This window comes from Panthera uncia, chromosome E1 (genome assembly GCF_023721935.1).
Source record: "Panthera uncia isolate 11264 chromosome E1, Puncia_PCG_1.0, whole genome shotgun sequence".
NCBI classification, from domain to species: domain Eukaryota; kingdom Metazoa; phylum Chordata; class Mammalia; order Carnivora; family Felidae; genus Panthera; species Panthera uncia.
In genome coordinates, this window is record NC_064814.1 from 11,603,324 (window position 1) to 11,625,026 (window position 21,703).

At 50.1% G+C, this 21,703-nt stretch overlaps 1 protein-coding gene across 8 annotated transcripts in view; it reads right to left on the minus strand.

Moving 5' to 3' along the window:
• Nucleotides 1-21,703, minus strand: part of ACLY (ATP citrate lyase) — a 48,562-nt gene that overhangs the window by 11,409 nt on the left and 15,450 nt on the right. For 6 of the 8 annotated variants that reach the window (XM_049636051.1, XM_049636050.1, XM_049636047.1 and 3 more), the window contains 13 exons: nt 21,411-21,529; nt 20,158-20,294; nt 19,397-19,458; nt 18,103-18,220; nt 16,431-16,585; nt 15,726-15,816; nt 14,352-14,381; nt 11,641-11,782; nt 11,175-11,343; nt 8,972-9,076; nt 7,762-7,958; nt 3,776-3,857; nt 2,286-2,396 (listed from right to left, as the gene is read on the minus strand). In XM_049636051.1, coding sequence (XP_049492008.1) covers nt 2,286-2,396; nt 3,776-3,857; nt 7,762-7,958; nt 8,972-9,076; nt 11,175-11,343; nt 11,641-11,782; nt 14,352-14,381; nt 15,726-15,816; nt 16,431-16,585; nt 18,103-18,220; nt 19,397-19,458; nt 20,158-20,294; nt 21,411-21,529 — 1,518 coding nt within the window. The remainder of the gene's footprint in view (nt 1-2,285; nt 2,397-3,775; nt 3,858-7,761; nt 7,959-8,971; nt 9,077-11,174; nt 11,344-11,640; nt 11,783-14,351; nt 14,382-15,725; nt 15,817-16,430; nt 16,586-18,102; nt 18,221-19,396; nt 19,459-20,157; nt 20,295-21,410; nt 21,530-21,703) is intronic. The other 2 variants (XM_049636053.1, XM_049636055.1) reach the window with 1 other exon arrangement.

Genomic DNA, 21,703 nt, shown 5'->3' on the forward strand with positions numbered 1-21,703 from the left:
TTAATTGAGGGATGCCTGGATGGCTTAGTCCATTAAGCATCTGACTCTTGGTTTTGGCTCAGGTCACAATCTCACAGTTTGTGAGTTCGAACCCCACAGAGGGCCCTGCACTGGCAGTGCAGAGCCTGCTTGGGCATTCTCTCTCTGCACCTCCTCAGCTTTTACTCTAACATGTGCTCTCTCTCTCTTAAAATTAACTTTTAAAAAATTAATGGAAAGGGGCGCCTGGGTGGCTCAGTCGGTTAAGCGTCCGACTTTCGCTTAGGTCATGATCTTGCGGTTTGTGAGTTCGAGCCCCACGTCAGGCTCTGTGCTGACAGCTCAGAGCCTGGAGCCTGCTTCGGATTCCGCGTCTCCCTCTCTCTCTGCCCCTCCCCTGCTCATGCTGTCTCTCTGTCTCAAAAATAAATAAAACATTAAAAAAAAAATTAATGGAAAAACAAAAATAAAACACCTTGAGGACCTGTCCTATCCCTGGGGTGATGAGCAGTGCCCAGCCAGAAACAGAAGAGTTAGGTCCTTGACCTCTTGGGGGTGTCCTCAGCATAGTAGGGGTAGGGAGGTGAAGGGCTGGTAATGGAGAGCTGGTTAAGAGAAACAATGCAGGGGGAGGGAGGAATTACTTTTGGCTGCTGAGGTGGAGAGGAAAACAGTCCAGAAGGATCATGAAGAGCTTCATGGAATAGGTGAATTAAAGAATGGAAACAAGTATCTGCTAAAACCTGCATGTGCCAGACCTTTCCAATTACTTTCTTTTAAAAAAAAATTTTTTTTTTTTACATTTTATTTATTTTTGAGAGAGAGAGAGAGAGAGAGAGAGAGAGAACAAGTAGGGGAGGGGCAGAGAGAAGGAGACACAGAATCTGAAGCAGGCTCCAGGCTCTGAGCTGTCAGCACAGAGCCCGATTCGGGGCTTGAACCCATGAACCGTGAGATCACGACCTGAGCCAAAGTCAGTTGCTTAACCGACTGAGCCACCCAGGCGCCCCTCAATTACTTTCTTACGTAAGCCACACAACAACCCAGAATCAGCCCCATTTTACACCTCGAGAAACTGAGGCACGGAGAGGCCAAATGACCTGCCCTGGTCACACAGATCCACCTAGAGCTGATTCTAGCCTGTGAGAGTAGAGGTCACGTCTAAAAGACAGGCATGATTCTATGACCTGCCCCTTTCCTCTTATTTACTTGGGAAGAAAAAAAAAAAAAAAAACCTCGCACCATTAATACTTGATGTAACATATTCTTTCTATACCAACACATCAAGATCTACCTCATTCTTCTCCTGCCTGCCTGGGTTTCTATCACATGGCTGGCGCCAGGATGACATACCCTCTCCTGGCCAGCAGCATTCAGGCCGTTCCGCTTTCTGCCCTTACAACATTGCGAGTATCCTTGCACGCATGCTGAAATATTTTTGCATGCAGACCCCGACGGTAAATCTGCAGGAACGGAACCGCTGGTTTGAAGGAGAGGAGCATTTTGCAACTACACAAATACTGCCCCTGTGACGTGGGTATGGAATATCAGAGGGGAAGGCAGGCATTCCAGGGAGAAAGAACAGGGTGACAGGCTTACTGGCAGGAAGGGTGGAGGGCTTCAGCGTAGGGATTATCACTGTTGCAGGAAGCCCTCTGGCCAACTATTATCTTCATCTGCACACAGCACTTATGGCCTCACACTCAGAGCCTGCCCAACTACTGATCACTCATCAAGGACAAGTGTTTGTTTCCTCGGTTTTGTCATCACTGGATGGGCCATCTTCGCGACAGAGGGTCCTGTGAGCTGGAGTACTGGGGCCACAGCCTGGCTTGCCATACTCAGCAGGAGCCAGGCGACCCGGGAGCATTTCTGTTGGATGCCGGTGACGAGCTGCACTCACTTTATGCCTCCGGGCACTTTCACGTACAGCCTCTCCCCACGCCCTGCCCCAGCAATGCGTCTGGGGTGCGTGCTCTCCCTCCTCTGTGTCCCTTTCGCTCAGCAAACTCCTTCTCAGTGCAAGCGTTACCTTCCCTGTGAAGCCATCTCAACTCCTCCAGACAGAAGTGTGCCCCACGCCAAGCAGGGACTCAGAGCCTTGTTCTGGCCTTAATCTGTTGATGACTGCCTCCCCCAACTGGATTTAACCTCCTAGAGAGCAGGACCCTGACCAGACCTTGCAGTAACCAAGCAAATAAATATGTTCATTGCAGGAACCAGCTGCTTAATGAGAGGACCACACGGTTCACCTCGAATGCCCCTCTTCGGCCTTCCTGTCCAGGAGTGACCTGTCCCGGCCGTACCTCAGAGGAGAACATGGTGGCACAGGTCCCAATGCACCAGCAGACCACGGGCTTGGTGATGCGTCCCTCCTTGATGCCCCGGCAGATCTTATATTCCTCAGTGCCCCCGATCTGCCAAGGAACAAAAAAAAGCTCATTAGTTAGTGGAACCCATCCAGAGTTGCTGTGGGCAGCACCACAGCAGGAAAATCTGTTACAAATCAGGCAGGGCTCAGAGGCACCAAGAGTCCTAACTGACAACTTGGCTAGAAAATGAAGAGACGCTGGCTTTGGTCAAATAATAGCCTGGAAAATTGAGATGGGGTGCAAGGAAGAGTTGTGAAAGGGCAGTGGGTACCCTCTGAAGTCCCTGATCTAACCAGAATCTAATCTGATTGGATCTGACCTGCTCAGAGGCACAGGCAAGGACAGAGGTCTTAGGACTCTCTCAAACTAAAAAAGTACACTTCTGGGACACCTGAGTGGCTCAGTCAGTTCAGCATCCGACTCAGGTGGTTCAGGTCATGATCTCACAGTTCAGGAGTTCGAGCCCCATGTCGACTCTGTACTGACAACTCAGAGCCTACAGCCTGCTTTAGATTCTGTCTCTCTCTCCCGCACCCCCCCACCATGGTGCTCCATCTCTCTCTCTCTCTCTCTCTTTCAAAAATAAACATAAAAAAAGCAAACAAAAAAAAGTATACTTCTTACTCCAGCTATGCACTTCCCAAGAGACCAAGGCCAGCCAAAAGTTTCTTCTTTATGTTTTTATTTATTAAAAAAAAAAAATTTTTATGTTTATTTTTGAGAAAGAGAGAGAGGCTGGAGGAGGAGTAGAGTGAGGGAGACAGAGGATCTGAAGCAGACTCTGCATTGACAGCACAGAGCCTGATGCGGGGCTCGAACCCACAAACCCACAAACCGTGAGATCATGACCTGAACCAAAGTCGGATGCCTAACCGGCTGAGCCACCCAGGCACCCCCTATTGGCACTAGAATGTCTTGTGACACCAAGAAGCAAGAACTTTTTCAGTGTTAACAGTGACAACCTCTAAGCCCCAGAGTGTAGGCAGGGAGCGGAATTACCAGGGACCATCACTTTACGTTATATATAACCAGGGGCGCCTGGGTGGCTCAGTCAGTTAAGCATCTGACTCTTGGTTTTGGCTCAATTAGTGATCTCACAGTCATGAGTTTGGGCTACACATCAAGTTGTGCTCACAGCATGGAGCCTGCTTCAGATCTTCTGTCTCTCTCTCTCTCTCTCTCTCTGTCCCTCCCCTGCGTGCGCATGTACTCTCTCTCTCAGATATAAATAAATGTTAAAAAAAAAAAAAATTAAAAATCAATCAAACAAACAAAAAACAGGGGCTCAGGTCATGATCCCAGGGTCATGGGACTGAACTCCATGTTGGGCTCCATGCTGAGCGTGGAGCCTGCTTAGGTGTCTCTTTCCCTCTGCCCCCCTCCCCTGATCACGACCACTCTCTCTAAAGAAACCCAAAACTCACCTCTCCAAGAACCACAATCATTTTGACGCCTGGCGTGTCCTGGTAACGTAGCACGTGATCCATGAATGTTGAGCCAGGGTACCTGGTGACAGCAGAGAGAACACACTGGGTCAGGAGGCTCGGGGAGGTGTGTGTACATGAGTGGGAAGCATGCTAGTACCAGGAATGCTCTGAGGTTCTTTGTGAGTGTGGGTGTCCGGTGAAGGCCCATAGATGCCTCAAGAATAATGGCGGGGGTGGGGAGGGTGGTAAGTAAATGAGGCACAAGGGAAGAGAAGGAGGGGAGGGGAGGTTCGCTTGGCAGTAAGAGATGACTGGAGAGCACATGTTTGGGGGTTTTAAAATATGGCTGCAGGGCGCCTGGGTGGCTCAGTCAGTTGAGCGTCTGACTCTTGATTTCAGCTCAGGTCATGATCGCAGGGTCATGGGATCGAGCCCCATGTCAGGATCTGAGCTAAGCGTGAAGACTGCTTCAGATTCTCTTTCTTTCCCTCTCCCTCTCTGCCCTTCCCTCCTGCTCGCATGTTCTCTCTAAAATAATAACTAAATGAAATATGGCTGCAAATTCTTTTAAGAAGGTAGAACCTCATGCTTCTCTTGAATACGGGTCAGACTTAATGATTAGCTTCTAATAAACAAAATGTGGCAGAAGCGATTCTAGGACAGTGACTTCCATGGCAGGGTTATAAAGACTAGCTTGTCTGGCACTCTGTCTTGAACTGCTCACTCTGGGGGATGCTGGCCATTATGTCCTGAGGACATTAAGCAGCCTATGGAGAAGCCCACAGAGAAGAACCACCTTACCAGCCCTGTGGATGAGCGACGTCCACCTCGGGCCCGCCGTCAGCATCGCTGACACCTCACACATCACTGCAACCCACCCCTCCCCCACGCCAGAAATGCCCACTTGAGCTGCCCTGAATCCTGACCCACGGAAACTATAAGGACAAATGTGGGGTTTTCTTGTTGTTTCAAACCTTTATTCTAGAGAGAGAGGGGGGTTGATCCCATGACCCTGGAATCATGACCTGAGCTGAGATCAAGAGTCGGACACTCGACTGAGCCTCCCAGATGTCCCACGAGTGTTTTATTATAGTTTGAAGTCACTTGGTTTGCATGATTTTCTTCGAACACAGCAATAGATAATACAGTGTGCCACCTGATGTCCCAGGATTGGCAGGCTATTGCTAGGTCTATATATAGGTCCATATACATAGTTGACCCTTGAGCAATGTGGGCGTTAGGAACGCTAACCCCCACCACATGCAGTTGAAAATCAAACTATAACTTCTGACTCCCCAAAAACTTAACTACTAATAGCCTATTCTTTTTTTTTTTTTAATATTTATTTTTGAGAGAGCGAGAGACAGAGAGCGAGCAGGGGAGGGGCAGAAAGAGAGGGAGACACAGAATCTGAAGCAGGCTCCAGGCTCTCAGCTGTCAGCACAGAGCCCAACACCAGGCCCGAACCCATGAACTATGAGATCATGACCTGAGCCAAAGTCAGATGCTTAACTGACTGAGCCACCTAGGAGCCCCCTAATAGCCTGTTCTTAAAGATTTTTTTTTAAGTTTCTTTATTTAAGAGAGGCAGAGACAACATGAGTAAGGGAGGGGCAGAGAGAGAGAGAGAGAGGGAGGGAGGGAAGTAGGGGGAGGGAGGGAGGGAGGGAGGGAGGGAGAGAGAGAGAGAGAGAGAGAGAGAGAGAGAGAATCTCAAGCAGGCTCTGCACTGTCAGCACAGAGCCCAATGCAGGGCTCGAACTCACCAAACTCTGAGATCATGACCTGAGCTGAAACTGAGAGTCAGGCGTTTAACCGACCGAGCCCTCCAGGCACCTCCCTAATAGCCTATTCTTAACCAGAAGCCTTATTGATAACAAAAACAGTCAATTAACACACATCTTATATGTTTATGCATTATATACTGTATTCTTACACTAAAGTAAGCTAGAGAAAAGAGAATGTTATTAACAAAACCATGAGAAAATACATGTGGAGTGCTGTACTATATTTTCAAAAATCTGCATATTATAAGTGGACCCGTGCAGTTCAAACCCATGTTGTTCGAGGGTCACCTGTATTTTTTTTTCTCCTGTTATAGGAGTTTACAAAAGGACTGTTTAAGGCAAAGGATGCTTCTCTACAGATCTTCAAGAGCATTCTATCATGATCTCACAGGTTCGTGAGTTCGAGCCCCAAGTCGGGTTCTGCATTGACAGAGTGAAGCCTGCTTGGGATTCTCTGTCTCCCTCTCTCTCTGTCCCTCCCTCACTCATACTCTCTCAAAAATAAAATAAACATTAAAAAAAAAAAAAAAAAAAAAGCAATGGCTAACACGTGTTATGGTATTAAGTACTAGGTATTACTCCAAAATAGTACCCTATTGATGACCCTACTGATTACTATTACTGTTCCCACCAACAAAAACAATGAGTATGCTATTTGTGAAATAAGAAATATCTACTGGGTCTCTGGCCCCAGTTCTTGATGCAGAGCTCCTAAAACCCTTGTAATCTTCTGAGTGACAGGGGTGCTACAGAAAGCTCCTGAGTCTGTTGGAATTTCCCGGGTGACAGGAGTGTCTTGTTCTCACAAGGCAACTTGGTGGATGCCTGCATAGTTCCTGGGTGGGGGCTGGTCTCTAGAAGACCCTGAAGTCATGGGGCACCTGGGTGGCTTAGTCGCTTAAGCGTCTAATTTTGGCTCAGGTCATGATCTCATGGTTCGTCGGTTTGAGCCCCACATCAGGCTCCATGCTGACAGCTTAGAGCCTGCAGCCTGCTTCAGATTCTCTCTCTCCTTCTCTCTCTCTCTCTCTCTCTGCTCCTTGCCCATTCTATCTCTCTCTCAAAAATGAATAAACATTAAAAAAAATTTTTTAGAAGACCAAGACATGATCAGAGTCCTGGAATTTTCAGCCCTACTCACCACTCTATGCGGAAGGGAGAAGGGCTAGAGATTGAATTAATAATCACACCTACATGATGAAGTCTCCATAAAAATCCCTAAAGAAAGGGGTTTGGAAAGCTTGTGGGTTGGGGAATACACCAAGGTGCTGGGAGGATGGCATGCCCAGAAAGGACATAGCTAAGCTCCATGCACTGCTCCCTATAATTTGCCCTATGCATTTCTTTTATCTGATTGTTCCTGGGTTCTACAATCCATTCTAGCAAATTACCAACCCAAGAAGTGGGGCACAGGGACCCCCAGTGTATAGCTGGTTGCTCAGGAGTACCGGAAGCCCAGACTCATGATTGGCATCTGAAGTGGGGGCAGTCTTGTGGGACTGGGCCCTTCACCTGTGGGATCTGGTGCTGACTCCAAGTAGATACTGTCAAAACTGAAATGAACTGTAGAACACCCAGCTGGTATCTGCGGAGAACTGGAGAACTGCTTGGTATGGGGGAAAAAAAATCCCAACATTTGGTAGCCAGAAGTGTGAGTGTGGTCATGGTAGAGAGTAAAGAAACAGTTCTTCCTTTCACTATTACCGACTACAGTTAACACCTGCTGAGTACTTGCTAAGTGCCAGGCTACCTTCTAGAAACACCTCACTAAATCCTCCCAATGACTCCATGAGGTGGGTGCTATTGTTTTACCCACGTGATCTGTAAGGATGCTAGAGCTCCAGGGAAGGTAAGGGACCTGTCCAGAACGCCTCCCTGGTAAACAGAGAAACTGGGACTCGAACCCCATGGTCTGATTTCAGAATTGGTCCTGCCAACCCCTGCACTCTGCTGCCTCCCTATGGCCACAACACAGAGACAGCGTACAGAATTACCCCCAAAGCCCAAATACCTTTGAAAAACACCTTTTCCTGTTTTCTTCTGATATTATGCCCATGTCAGACCTGAGACAAGGTAGAGATGGCCCGTTTTATGGACTTAACTCAGTGGTAGCAAGCAGAGATTGGAGGATCCCGCTCCCCTCTCCCAGCCTGCCCCTCCCAAATGTAAGAGGCCCGCCTTGGCCCAGCTGATCACCTGTCCCCGCCAATGGCCACACCCTCATAGACGCCATCAGTGGTCCGAGAGATGATATTGTTGAGCTCGTTGGACATGCCCCCAGAACGTGAGACGTAGGCCACACTGCCAGGGCGGTACAGCTTGGAGGCCAGGATGTTGTCCAGCATCCCACCTGTATTCCCAATCTTGAAGCACCCAGGCTTGATGCCTCCAACCTGCAAGGGCAGAAACAGCAGTCAGGGAGGAAAGGTAAGCTCCCCACAGAGCTCAGGAGAATCCCAAAGCCCAACACTACCTGCTCAACCCCCTCTGGTCAGGACGGGGAGAAAATGTTCCAAGAGAGTTAACACCTACACACTGAGTTTCTGGCTTAAGAATCTCATCTCTCCCGCGAGTGACATTATGCGGAAAAAAAGAGAACCTTACTTGTAAAACACGGCTCACTACTACTGCACGTTCAGATATGTATACTCAGGGTTAAGTCACCTTGGCTCTAAAAGGGTGACAGCACCCATTAAAGTGTGAAACACAGGTGTATGCCTCTGCTCAAAATCACCCTTGCCTCTGAGATGAAAGCCCCCTTGCTTAACTAAAAGATCTTAGCTTCGGACAAAATTTTAACTCAACCACTAAGTAAAAACAACAACAAAATAGTCACAGAGCAGTTTCTTTCTATGTTGAAGACCTTTGGGCAAATAAAACCCCTAGGTAGATTTTCCTTTGGTTTACAATTAAAGTAATAAAGATTATGCTATGGTTGTATGGAGGTGGACAGAGAAAATCTCCCAGTTAGCCCCTTAAAACTATGAAAGTGACATGGCCTGGAGAGAGTAGATATGGCCCTTTAAAATAGATATGCACTTTCAATAGGTACTCTCTGAATCTTTTCAACCTAACAGGGAAACAGAAGAGTCAACAACTTAGTTTTCTGTGGGCCCAGAACTTTATAAGATAGCCTTGAACTTAAAAGGCTTGGGGCAACTGGGTGGCTTAGTCAGTTAAGTATCTGACTTCGGCTCAGGTCATGGTCTCACAGTTCCTGAGTTTGAGCCCCGAGTCGGGCTCTGTGCTGACAGCTGGGAGCCTGGAGCCTGCTTCAGATTCCGGGTCTCCCTCTCTCCCTGCTCCTCCCCCACGCACACGCTGTCTCTCTCTCAAAAATAAATAAACATTAAAAAAAAAAGAAAGAAAGAAAGAAAGAAAAGGGTTTCTGGAAAAGGACACTCACAGTGGCAGGTCCAATGATGGTCACTCCCTTCTGGTCTGCCTTCTTGATCAGCTTCCTTGTGAGGGCCTCAGGGATGCCTTCAGCTATGATGGCAATGGTCCGGATCTAAAGGACAGTCCCTTCCTGTTAACTCTGTGCCTCAGATGAAGCAACGAGGCAGCAACCTATACAGGACCAACCTTCCATGCCCCCTTCCAGGCTCTAAGAACAAAGTAATGTTAACAGTATGCACCCCTTCCTCCCATTGACCTCTGTTCCTAGCCTCATCACTCCAATCCTCTTCCAAAAGGAGAGGCGAGAGGCATAGCTACCCGAAACCAATCTCCATTGGTTAACACCACAGTAACTCAGTAACCCAAGCAGGAACAAATGTTTCTGAAAACCCATGACCGTCAAAGTGGCTACATTCTCTCCCATCCAAAAACCCTCAAGACTCAGACCCACCTGTCCCCCCCACCTGTCCTGATGCCTGCTCATAAAGCAAGTATCTACGGCTTTCTCCGCTGTACCCTCTGAGTCTCCGACTCTATGTCCCAGGGCCAGCACGGGACACGAGCTGCTTCCACACACAGACCAGAGACTGGGCTGGGGGAGAAAGCCAGAAGGGGTAGGGGTGGGGGGGTGGGGAGGAAACATCAAGAACCATCTCTATCTGGCTCTCAGGGCCAGCAAACTTTTTCTGGCTTCGTCGGTCATATGGTCTCTGCAGTAACTGCTAAACTTTGCCTGTGTAGCATGAAGGCAATCATGGACAACATGTAAATGAATGAATATGGCTGTGTTCCAATAAAAGTTTATTTATAAAAACAGAGAGCTAAGTTTGACCCTTAGGCTATAGTCTGTTAACCTTTGCTCAAGAATAAAAAAACAACTCATTTTCAGCAGGTGTGTTTTTGTTTTCGTTTCACTGAGATGGGAACAAAAGTTTACATTCTCCAATCATAAGCTGAACTAGGCCAGTCTGGGATCAGACAATAATTTTGAACAGAAGAGTCAATATCTTAATCTATAAAGGCTCATACAGAGGGACCTGGGTGGCTCAGTAAGTTGAACATCTGACTTTGGCAGGTCACCATCTCACAGTTCGTGAGTTCAAGCCCTGCGTCGGGCTCTGTGCTGACAGCTCAGAACTTGGAGTCTGCTTCAGATTCTGTGTCTCCCTCTCTCTCTACCCCTCCCCGCTTGCACTCTGTCTCTCTCAAAAATAAACGTTAAAAAAATGTTAAAAAAAATATAAAGGCTCGTACAAATCAGTAACAAAAATGACAAATACCTCAACAGAAAAAAAGGAAGGGAGAGCAACTCGTAAAATATAAATGGTCAATAAATGTTTTTGAAAGTTCATCTTAGTTAATGATCAAAGATACACAAGTTAAGTAGAATGCCTATCACTCGTCAAATATGTGTTTTTATAACGCGAACATTCAAGTGTTGGCCAGGGTACAGGGAAGCAGGCATTCTTGGACTAGTGATGGAGATTATGTCCATACAACTTTTCTGGAGGGCACCTGGGCAGGATGGATCAAACAAAGGCTTTCAAATCTGTATATTCTGATGCAGCAGTCTGACTGGTTTAGACATTTGCGCTGGGGAAATAATTAAGGATATATGCAAATGTTCATCTAAGATGCTCACCATAAGACCTGAAAAAGCAAAACCGATGTTGCCAATAAATATTTATTGATGTAGAAAAAGTGGATAATCCAAAAACAATGGATTACAAAATAGTTACATACAGTGTTATCCCACCTGTTCAAATCCAGAAAAAGGTACTGATAAGGATACACTCAAACGTTGGCAACCGTGTTTCTGAGAAATAGGACTTACTTAACTGAAGCATTTATGTTCTTCTTTTTATTTAACAGTATTTAAGTTTTCTTTGTAATAAATATGTAATGACTTCATAAGAAATTGCTTTTGATTCTATTCTTAGAGCCAGTCCTAGCAGCACAGGGAGGTTCTGGCAGAGGTAGATGATCCTGAACGGACTCTTTGTTAGCCCAGGTAAGCAGCCCTGTCTGGCTTGCCCGCCCTCAGTTACCACCCTACCTCCCTAACCCTACCTTCCGAAGATCAAGTGTATCCAACCACTTTCGATCGCCAGCCAGTCCCGAGTGCCAAGCCCTTTAGCCCAGGTGGCAGTGCCGGCTGACACCACTCAAGGGCTTTCCCTGCTTCCCCACCCCAGGACCCAGTGATCTACCTGTGAGTAGTTCATGGTCTCGATGGTACTGTCATAGGCTGAGCGGAGAGAGGCAAAGTTGATCAGCACGTCTACTTCTGGGTGCTTCTTCATGGCATCAGCCATGTTCTTGAAGACAGGGATCAGGATCTCCTTGTGACCCCAGTAAAACTTCTGCTTGTGGTCCCCGCTGTGAGAGAGAAGGAGGAGGGGTCAGGAGAGCCCCAAACTGTCGGGGCTGGGGAGGGCGGAGCCAAGGGAGGAGCTTCATCTAGAAGGTGGAAAGACAGGGCCTCTGTCCTCAAAGAGTTCCAAACTCTGGGGAAAAGATCCCCCAGGAATATGGATCGCCCCAGTCTGGGATGGCAGGTGCTTCCCCACCCAAGGGGATAATCTTGCTGGCTCCCCCCAGCTCTTAGTGAGGGGGATGAGATGAGGAAATCCCACTTGGCAGCCATCTCTAGTTTCCCGCCCTGGTGGGACTCACGTGAAAGGGTACACCATGGCGGCCACGGAGGGCTCATCTCGGGAGCAGACGTAGTCAAAGTCCAGCATGCCCTGTACAGCCCGGGTCTGCATGCCCCACACGATGGCCTTTGTGTGGCGGCTGAAGAGGGTGGCACTCTTTCCTGGTGGGCAAAGACACAGCGAGTGCACCCAGAACACACACCCCCGGGAGACCCTCAGGGGCTGCCACACCCCTCCATGCCCAGTCCAGGGAGGGGGGCTCATCACCACCGCAGAGCAGCGTCAAGAGGATGGGATTCTGAGAACTTGGGGAAGAGGTGCCTTGTTTTTTCTGGAAAGAGGGGGCAGAGAGAGCAAAGAGAGCTAAGAGGACCTGCCTGGCTGGTAAAGAGCTAGCAACGAACACAGAAAGGACTCCCATGCAGAGAACAGGTCCACAGGCAGAGAATCCCTATAGGACCTGCTCACCTTCACAGGAAAGGAGTATAATCAGCATTTCGCTTATATGCCAACAAAGGCTTGATAAATTATTTTTAAAGTCACCAAGAAAAAACTAAGCTCTCCTAATTCTAGTGCCTGCAGGATTTTAAACAACCCAACAATCACCACCTCTAAAGCTGGACATAAATCAGCTTGGGTCAGGATCCAAATCCTCATGATTCTAGGTCAGTGTAGGTCCAAAGTAGAGGCTGGCCATGGCCTTACTATTTCTACCTGAGGTTCTGGCCTAGGTACACTGGCTCTCAGCACCTCCCCACATTCTCCGTGCTGTTCCTCCTGCCCCCCTCCCTCTGGCCCTTTCCTGATCAGAACAATGCTCTTGGCTGGTCCCGCAGGGCAGAAAGGAGAGGCAAAAGAAGGGGGGGAGAAAGGGCTCAGAAATGCTTCCATGCCTTGAAGGGAAACGCTCTTTCGCCAACCCTGCAGGCAGGTGACCGGACTCTCCCTTCTCTGCAAGTCCTGCTGGAGGAAAGTAGCCCCCCAGGGAGGTTCTCAGCTCCCCCAGGGAAATCAATGCACTGAGCTCGTGGCCATCTGGTATTAATTAACCTAGTGTACTAGTCTAGTGTGGGCTTTGCTAATCAGGCTCAAGATGTGATTTAATAAATTTGAGATCACTCTCCCAAGGCATGTGGGGTTCTCATCCCTACACAGGCTTGCTTCTTCCCTCCCAGCTGTAAGCTTCCCATAGCACAAGGCTCCTGCTGTTCCAAATACCTAGGACTTATTGTCACCGGACCCATCTGGGTTCTCACAAGACACGGGATCACAGAACAAAGGAAGCCACCTAATCCGGTACCCTCACTTCCCAGTCCCAGGAACCGGAAGCTTGGAGATGCCAAGTGACAGAGATCCTGTCATCTAGCATCAGAGCCAGATTATATACTAATTTAAGGTGCAGCTCAATTGTGCAAAGGAGGAGGGGAGATACAAACCAGGGTGGCCCGGCCCCTCCCCACCCTCGCAGGAGGGGGGCCCAGATGGACCCAAGTCAGAGTGCGAGCAAGCACACATACACACATCTGTCTACCCAAAAGACTACAGAAAGGGACAAAGCCTGGAATCTCTAGAAGCCCAACTGTACCTCCAGCGTGAAAGGCGCAGAATTAGAGCACAGAGAAGGCTGTCATCCTCAGCTAACCAGCAGCAAGGGCCTCAGAGAACCCCTGCTGCAGGCCTAAAACCCCACCAGACACCCCTGCTGGCTGCACTATCTGTCCTCCTCTCCCTCCGAAGTCTGGCTCAGGAACTAACAATAAGATAAGCCCACCCCTTGGATGCAAGAGCTCTCAGAACTGGAGTAGACCCCTGTTCTCTCGGCACAGTGCTTGGGTCATTCAGGTAACAAAGGATCTCGCCAGAGACAGGAACCAGAGGGATTAAAGGCAGATGGTCAGAGGTTTGCATTCCTGGCCTTTCCAGGGGGATACCTGACCCTAGCCTAGGTGCCCCTTCCCCTCCCCTTAGCAAGGTATCAAAGGTCATCATCAGAAAATTTTTCCCCCTCCCCTGGAGCAAAATCTCTCATAGCTGTGAAAGTCAAAAAGTCAAGCAGAAGCAGAAACCCTGACACTTTGAAGCAATGAATCCATTCACTTTAGGCAATAGGCGAATGTGTCTTTGCGTGAACGTGTGAGTGAGCACTGAAAATGTCCCTTGTAAGCAGTGACCTCATTCACCAGACCAAACCCAGATCCCCTCCACAGATTTACTGCACATCCATCCAGGCTTCTACATCTCCCCTTGTCCAGCCTGTCTTCCGCAAAAACCCAGAGAAATCTAAACCCATGGCTGGCACTGAGAGCTCAGGGATGCAGCAGGCAGGAGTGAGGCTTGGCAGGAAAAGAGGCCATGAGACCCAGATGGGAATCGGGAGAGCTGAGGCTGCCCTCCGTGCGCCTGTGCTGCCACCACCCTCCACCCCACTTCAGTGTCCATGGCTCCCTCCTTCCCAGGACTCCCCTCCCTCCTCAGCAGGTGCCACCCCTACTCTCCAAGGCGTTGGGCCCAGCTGTTGCTCCTACGCTCCACGCCATGTCCTGTCCTGAGTGTAGAGCCAGAGACAGCCGGCCAGGAGAGTGCTGAGTGGGGGTGGGAGTGACTAAGCAGGGGTGGGAAGGGGAGGGAGAGCAAGGACTAGGACTTGGGGGGGAAACAAAGCACACAGTTAAGACTATAACCCACTAACAAAGCCACACACAGAGCTGGGGCAGGGCAGGGGCATCCTACCTTGCAGGGATCTTGGACTTGGGACTGAATCTGTCAAAGAAAATGACCAAGGCAACTGAGTCACCTGCTGGTAGTTGGAGGCTTTAGAGGGAGAGGGTGGGAAAAGGGAAGGATCCCAAGGACAAGCCTCACAGGGCTGACGCCCTCACCAAGTCTTGTCTATTCCACAATGGACAGGAGTGAAGCCGACCGAAGAGGAGAGAGTGCTGATCAGCACAGCAGAAGCAAGAGAGGGCAAAGGGCCAAAGGGGCAGAGAGGGGGCAGGAGGAGCCAGAAGGCTTGGAAGGTGTGCTGAACACCAAAGCCCCCAGGCCTGGTGGAGGGACAGCTGGCCCCATCACACCCTTATAATGCCAATCCCGTTTTGTCCCCATGAAGCCCAGTAAGAGGATCAGGTTATCGTAGAGTTGGACTTGTCATTCTGTGGACAAAGCTGCTGGTTTGGGGACTGCGGGGAAACAGTGTGCAATCTTGAGTGCCTGGAGCCAGTGTAACTATTTCCCAAAATGCCTCAAGTACAGACTTCCTGTACCAGGAAGGGGCTACATTAATTAACACTGGCTGTAAGAGCTGGGTGGTGGCAGGGGTCTCATCTGATGAACCAGAGGACGGACAGACAGAGAAGGCAAACTGCGGATGGGCTGGTAAATGACGTGTGCTCTTACGGTGGGCTCACAGGAAGGGGGGGTCTTTGTAGGAGCCCCAAGAGGTTGGGCAGGCAGGAACCACTGTGAGGGCCCTTGCTCTGCTGGACCAGCTCTAGGCTCCTGCTCTCCACTTAGAAGTGGAGTCTGGGAGGGGCGCCTGGGTGGCTTAGTCAGTTAAATGACCAACTTCGGCTCAGGTCGTGATCTCCCGGTTCATGAGTTTGAGCCCTGAGTCAGGCTCTGTGCTGACAGCTCAGAGCCTGGAGCCTGCCTTGGATTCTGTGTCTCCCTCTCTCTCTCTCTTCCCCTACCCCACTCATGTTCTGTCTCTCTCTCTCTCTCTCTCTCTCTCTCTCTCAAAAATAAATAAACATTAACAAAAAGAAAAAGGAAAGAAAAAAAAGAAGTGGAGTCTGGGAGGCCTTGCCACCCCCAGATATTTCTGTCGCCCTGTCTCCTTCGCCACTTCACACAGCCCCACGGAAGTAAGGGGACAGAGGGGAAGACAGTGGGGAGCGAGGTGACCCAGGTGCAGCATGGGGAGCCCACAGAAAGGCTCAGGAAGGTTCAACTCTTCATGTCCTCGTGTTCATTTGGCCCATGTGCCATGCACACTCTTACAGCACAGCCCAAACCATGTTCCGGCGCCCCAGCAGGGCCCACCCCAGCAGGGCCCAGAAAGGACAGGCAGACAGGGAGTGCCTGAATCTGCTGGCTGCCACTTACCTTGTGGCATGGCAGGCTTGGCCTTCTTTGCGGGTGCCACCTCATCAGCCCTGGACTCAGAAAAAGATGCCGTCCTACTGGGGGCTGGAGTCTGGGGTGGGACAAGGAGACAAGAGTCACAGGTAGCAACTGGGAAAAAGAACTATTAGTCCTTGAGCTTTGGAGCCTTAAGGCCCCAAAGAAATCAGGTAATAAGAATCCTGTACAGCACTATCTTCTACTAAGTGCTTGCAAAAGTACTACTACAACAACCCTCTTGAGATAGGAATTAGTATTGTTCTAGGTCACAGATAAGCAAACTGAGGCTCTGGAGGGTAAGACACCTGCCAAGGTCTCTCTCTCAACAGGATTTGAACTCCAGTCTGATTTAAAAACCCCTGGTCTTGGGGCATCTGGCTGGCTTAGTCTGTGGAGCATGAGACTCTTGATTTCGGGGTTGTGAGTTCAAGTCTCACGTTGGGTAAAGAGCTTACTTAAGAAACTAAACTAAACTAAACTAATAAAACCCGGTAGGCTTTCCATTATACTACCTTGATTGGGCAGAAAAAAAGCCAGCAGAGATCTAGAAACCAACCCGTCTTTCTCCAATGCCCACAGACGACTAGGAACAGAAGAGGGGCACTTGTGTCCTGGATGGGAGGGAGGTAGGAGAGGGTGACAAAGATGACAAGGCAGGTTTTAAGGCAGAGGAGAGGAGGCACCTACCGAGGTACTCCCACTGGCATTAAGGAGGAAGTTTGCAGTGTGGGCCGCTGTGGGTGGCTGGTTGGGGATGGGCCGGTGGCCTAGGGCCATGCCCACAATGGCTGTCATGTGAGTTTCAGTCCCAAAGACATGGATGGGGATCCCAGTAGTCTTCCCTGTGAGGAAAGAAAAGAATCCATCATTCAAGTCTTCAAATAAGTGTCCACGTCCACACTGCTCTGCAAGGGGCCCTGCCTGGCATCTAGTGCCTTCTGCACAAGGCCAATTATCCAAGATAGACCAACCGTCATATTTTTACCACCAAACAAATCTCCATAAAGACCACCTGCTTTGATAAGAGCAAGGCCTGGCTTTACCGACACCCTGAAGTGCAACCACAAGCACCGTCCTGCTGTGGGCAGCGAGACCCCTGGCCCTCCCATCCCTCGACCTCGACTTCCGCCCAGCCTGGCCTCTGTGCCTGGGCCTTGGGCTCATTTCCTCAGGGCTCCAGCCCCCCTCGGTCCTCTGTGTGGAGCTCTCTCGTCGCTCGCCACCTCCTCCTCCGTCTCCCTTGCCACTTCACTGTACACATCCCTAACTGAGAGGGATCAACCTCTTAGTAAGTGTTTACTTATTTAATGTTCTGTGAGTTTAATGGCCAGACCGTGACTAACATTCACCATGCTGTCCCAAAGGCTGGGCCCATGGCAGGAACTCAGCTGTAGGTGAAAACGAGGACCTGACACCCCTTCAGGTGATTGAGGCAGGTTCCTATTTGCCACGGATACCAGATTTGCAAAAATGGGAAGATGGCAAGCTTTTGCCCCTCCAATCAAAGGGCATGGCACGCGTCTGTCACCCCTCCAACGCTTCATGTGAATTCCTGCTCCCCACATAAGTGCTCCTAGCAATGAGGTCTGCACTGTGCTCTCTTGTTCTACCAATTAACCAATCGTCCCCACCTCTCCCCCCACAGCCCAAGGGGTCTCCACCCTCCTACCCCTGAGCCCGCGCTCCACCCAGCAGCCAAAACAACCCTTCTAACCCAAAATCAAGTTGTGCCACTTCCTCAAAGTCTTCCAGAGGCTGCCAGCCCAGGGTCACGGCCAAGTGCTCCCCCGTACCTGTACCAGTCCCACATAGCTCCCACTGCCTCCCACCCTTACCTGCCAACACCCTGCCCTCGCTCCCTCGGCCCTGCCTGCTGGTCCTGCACAGCAGCACGCTCCCATTCAGGGCCTTGGAACTTGGCCTTCTCTCTGCAGACACTGCTAAGTGCTCTCTCCTCTCCTCCAGGTCACTGCTCAAATGTCACCGTTTTGGGGGGGCTTCCACCGATCACCCCATTAAAACCGGCCCTGTCCCCTCCCACGCAAGCTATCCCTTTACTCGGCTTTGTTGACCTTCATGTCACCTAGCGCCACCTGACATTACTGTCGATGTTTTCAACAGCACGAGGGATTGCTGTCAGTCAAATGTACAGCTGCAACCCCAGTGCCTGGCACACAGGCCACACAGAGCAGGTGTTCCGCAAATATCTGTTAAATGAACAGCTGAATGGAAATGTTTTCTCAGCCATTGTGAAGTTCAGGTCAAGCTCTGCATCAGAGGAGCGCACACACTGGAAGTAGAAGCAAGTGTCCGAAGACCCGGCACAGAGCGCTGGGGACAGAAAAGGTCGCCATCTTACCGACTTCTCCCATCACCCGCAAGCCCTCCTGATAGTTGGGGCCGCCTCTTCGGACAAAGATCGTGACCTCGTGCTCCTTCAGGGGACCCTGGTAATCTCGAATTGCTCTCACGATGCCCTGGAAGCAGGAAGGGACGACAGACATGTGCCTAAAAATAAGGCAATTATTTATAATCACGATGAACGAACATCCCAGGTGTACCTAACAAGGACTGCTTCTCACGAAGAAGCATGGCAGGCCCCGGCAGTCAAGAATTCACACGTGTGGAATGGACTGCACACAAGCAACCAAAAGGCCCAGGACATGCAGTCGCTTGTGATGTTGCTGGGGCAGCAGTTTGGAGTCCCTGGGAGTCACACCCCTCAATGCATAGGGTGCCGTCTCCAGTCATTCTTGTTATCTCTTATTGCAGCCGGGGCAGGTGGCGAGGATCTAGACCAGGGTCCTATGCAAGGGTTCTCAGAAGTATCAGGATCTAGTCCACTTAAATATCAAAGTCCTACTAAAGTTTCTTCCAGCGATTTTGGAGAACAGCCCTTGCAATGGGTATCAACTCTGGAAACAATTTGGGAGAATGAACAGGTGTGCACCAATGCGGTCTTTCCTGGGTCAGAAGTCTAATTTCTGTCACCCAAGGCATGCCACCTGGTTGCTGTTCCAGAAGTAACCATCCATATCGACAGGGCTGCCTTTATTATAGGGTTGCTCAAAAGTTAAAATAAAACTGCCAAGGTTCACCTGTTTCAGATTGGTCTGTTGAATCAGGACCCATTAGAGAGACTCTGTTTTTGGCAAGACTGACGAGGCCTGGTCCCCCACTTCATGAGAGCTCAGACTTTCAAGGTGGACATTTATTTATCCATCATTCTCAAATATGCGCTACCAGAAGGGACATTCCCTGAGCGTCGGACAGTACAGAACAAGAAATGGCCTCCTGAGGACTCTCGAGCCAGGTTAGCTCTGTTGCCCTTTTTGACCAGCAGTCCCACTCAGAACTGTGTGCCCTCACCCCTGACCTGTGCACAGGGACCAGGCTGACAGGCCTCAGCTGGATGAGCAAGAGCCTCAGATCATCGATCCATTTTCCTCATTCTGACCTTTTGGAGAAGACCCAAATCTATCCCAGCGTCTTCTGCATCCCCAACAAGGGCCCCTGGGACAAAAGCCCCTACTCAGCTGGGTAAGTCATGGAAACCTGCTTCTGCCTCAAACTTTGCTTACAGAAACCTCCCTTCCTGGCTTTTCCAAAACCCACATTCCCCAGAGACTACACGGTCCCCGGTGGCTGGTTACCTTGAATGTGGCAGCCACATTGGTGAAGTTTGCAATGCTGCCTCCAATGATGAGGATCTTGCCTGTGTTGGGAGTAAGAGAGGTCAAAAAAGGGTTAGAAAAGTAGAACATCCTACCAGAAATCCAACCGAGGGCGTTCTCTCTTCTCTAAGCACGGATCCCTCAACTGTTAGGAGGTGTCAGTGCAGAGGCTGGGTGGGGTGGGGAGCAGGCTGACCTCCCTTGACATCCGTTCAGTCTTAACCAATTCAGCTCTCCATTACCCATGCCACTGAGCAGGTGGTTAATCCAAACCCACAGAACCTCTACGTCATTCCTGGCTGCCACTGAGAAACCCGGTTTAATTTCTGGATACTCCTGGTAGGAATCTCTATTGGCTCAAAGGAAAGGGAACTGGTATGTGTAGCCCCCAAACACTAGACAGGCGGTAAAGTGAAGCTGGGAATCCCACAGCCCAAACAGTAAGTGTAGAAGTGGGCCGCTAAGAACTGAGTTTCTACAAGTCAGTAAGAGCACATTGCTACCTCCTCCCTTGCACCTGCCTACAGGACTTTATGTACATATCGCTTCCTTGCTTCCCCGCAGCCTCCATCTGACAGAGGCCACACTGCCCACTGTACAGTTGGGAGAAACAGAGGTCCAGAAGCTAAATAGCCCCAGGCCGCAAAGGAGCAGGGCCACAACCCCAGTGCCTCCTCGCCCAAAGCTACTCCCACTGTGGCACAATGGGCCATCCTGGGAAAGGAGCGTGTGTGTCTCACCATCTGGGTGCTTCTCCCGGGTCATGAGGGAGAGGATCGTCTTGGCATAGTCATAGGTCTGCTGCTCGCTGGGGGCGCCTGAGTATTCCCCGTAGTTTGCCAGCTCATTGACACCCCCTAGGTCGCAGATGGTATCACTGTCAGGAAGACACGGAAGTCAGTGCTGATTCTGACTCTAGTGGCTGAGGGTGGCAGCCTGGTGCCGATGAGGACACACAGATGCCCCGAAAGCCCCATAGTCAGCTTATGGAACCGACCTCTCGGGCCTCAGACCCTCAAGGTCCAGAGAAGTCACACTTGAAGTCGCATCAGGCTCTCCCGGGCAGCACTCTCTGCCAGCCCCCAGCCACAGTGGGGTCCTGGATTGACAACATTAAGTAAAAGGAACAAGGAGCACCTCCCAACACAAAGAAGAATCACATATTCCAGGAGTCCCTGCTTGGCTGCCCAACGGAGAAGTAAAATGGTTGCAACTAGAGGAGAGCTCAGCCAGGCGTGGAGGGGAACGTGGCAGATTACTGCCTGGAAACGAACAGATGTCTACTGTGCTTTAAGTGAAAAACCAATTACTGCAAAGACTGTGGAATATGATCCCAATATTCTTATAAACAAAGTATGATACTTATACAGGCATTAAAACAGCTGGAAGGACACACAGCAACGTGTTCACTGTGGTGACCTACTAGCAGGAGAGATGGGGAGACAGCCAAGCGATGTTTACTATTGGGTTCTTTTCTGCATTTATTGTATCTCTGCAGGAAGCCCATAGCACTAACTATAAAGATTTTAAAAAATAAAAATAAACAAGGGGCTTCTGGGTGGCTCAGTCGCTTATATGTCTGACTCTTGACTTCAGCTCAGGTCGGAGTGTCACCGTTCATGGGATCGTTGGACTCTGCTGACAGCACAGAGCCTGCTTGGGATTCTAGCTCTCCCTCTCTGTGCTGACAGCTCAGAGCCTGGGGCCTGCTTTGGATTCTATGTCTCCCTCTCTCTGCCCCTCCTCCGCTCGTGCTCTGCCTCTCTCTCTCAAAAACAAACATTAAAAATTTTTTTTTTAAGTAAGAAAGTTGCAGGGGACAGTGTACATACAGGGCAGGCTTTTACCAGAGCCCTGCTTTACGCCAAGGGGAGAAGATGAAGACCCCCCCCCCCCCCATCCCCACTCCAAGGTAAGGCAATCTGATCTAGGCTGTGCGCACATGGACTCGGGGTAGGCCCAACTGCCATCCTTTCAGTAGCCCCTCAGTCACCTGTACACAACAGAGGCACCACCTCCGGCCACCATGGTCCAGATCCTCCCCTTGGGGTTCAGCAAGGTCAGCTTCAGGCTCGCCCCACTTTTGGCATCCAGGTCTGCAATGTAAGCTTCCTAGGGACCAGACAGCAACAGGTGGGTCCTGGGGATACCCCCTTCACCAGGTCCCAGCACCTGGGACCCTGTCCCTTTCCCTGAAGACACATGAAGAGGTCCTCCATTGTCTCAAGAGGGTCAGGGAGAGGGGTTGTGCAGGGTCCTATGTACCTGGGACAAAACACGATGATG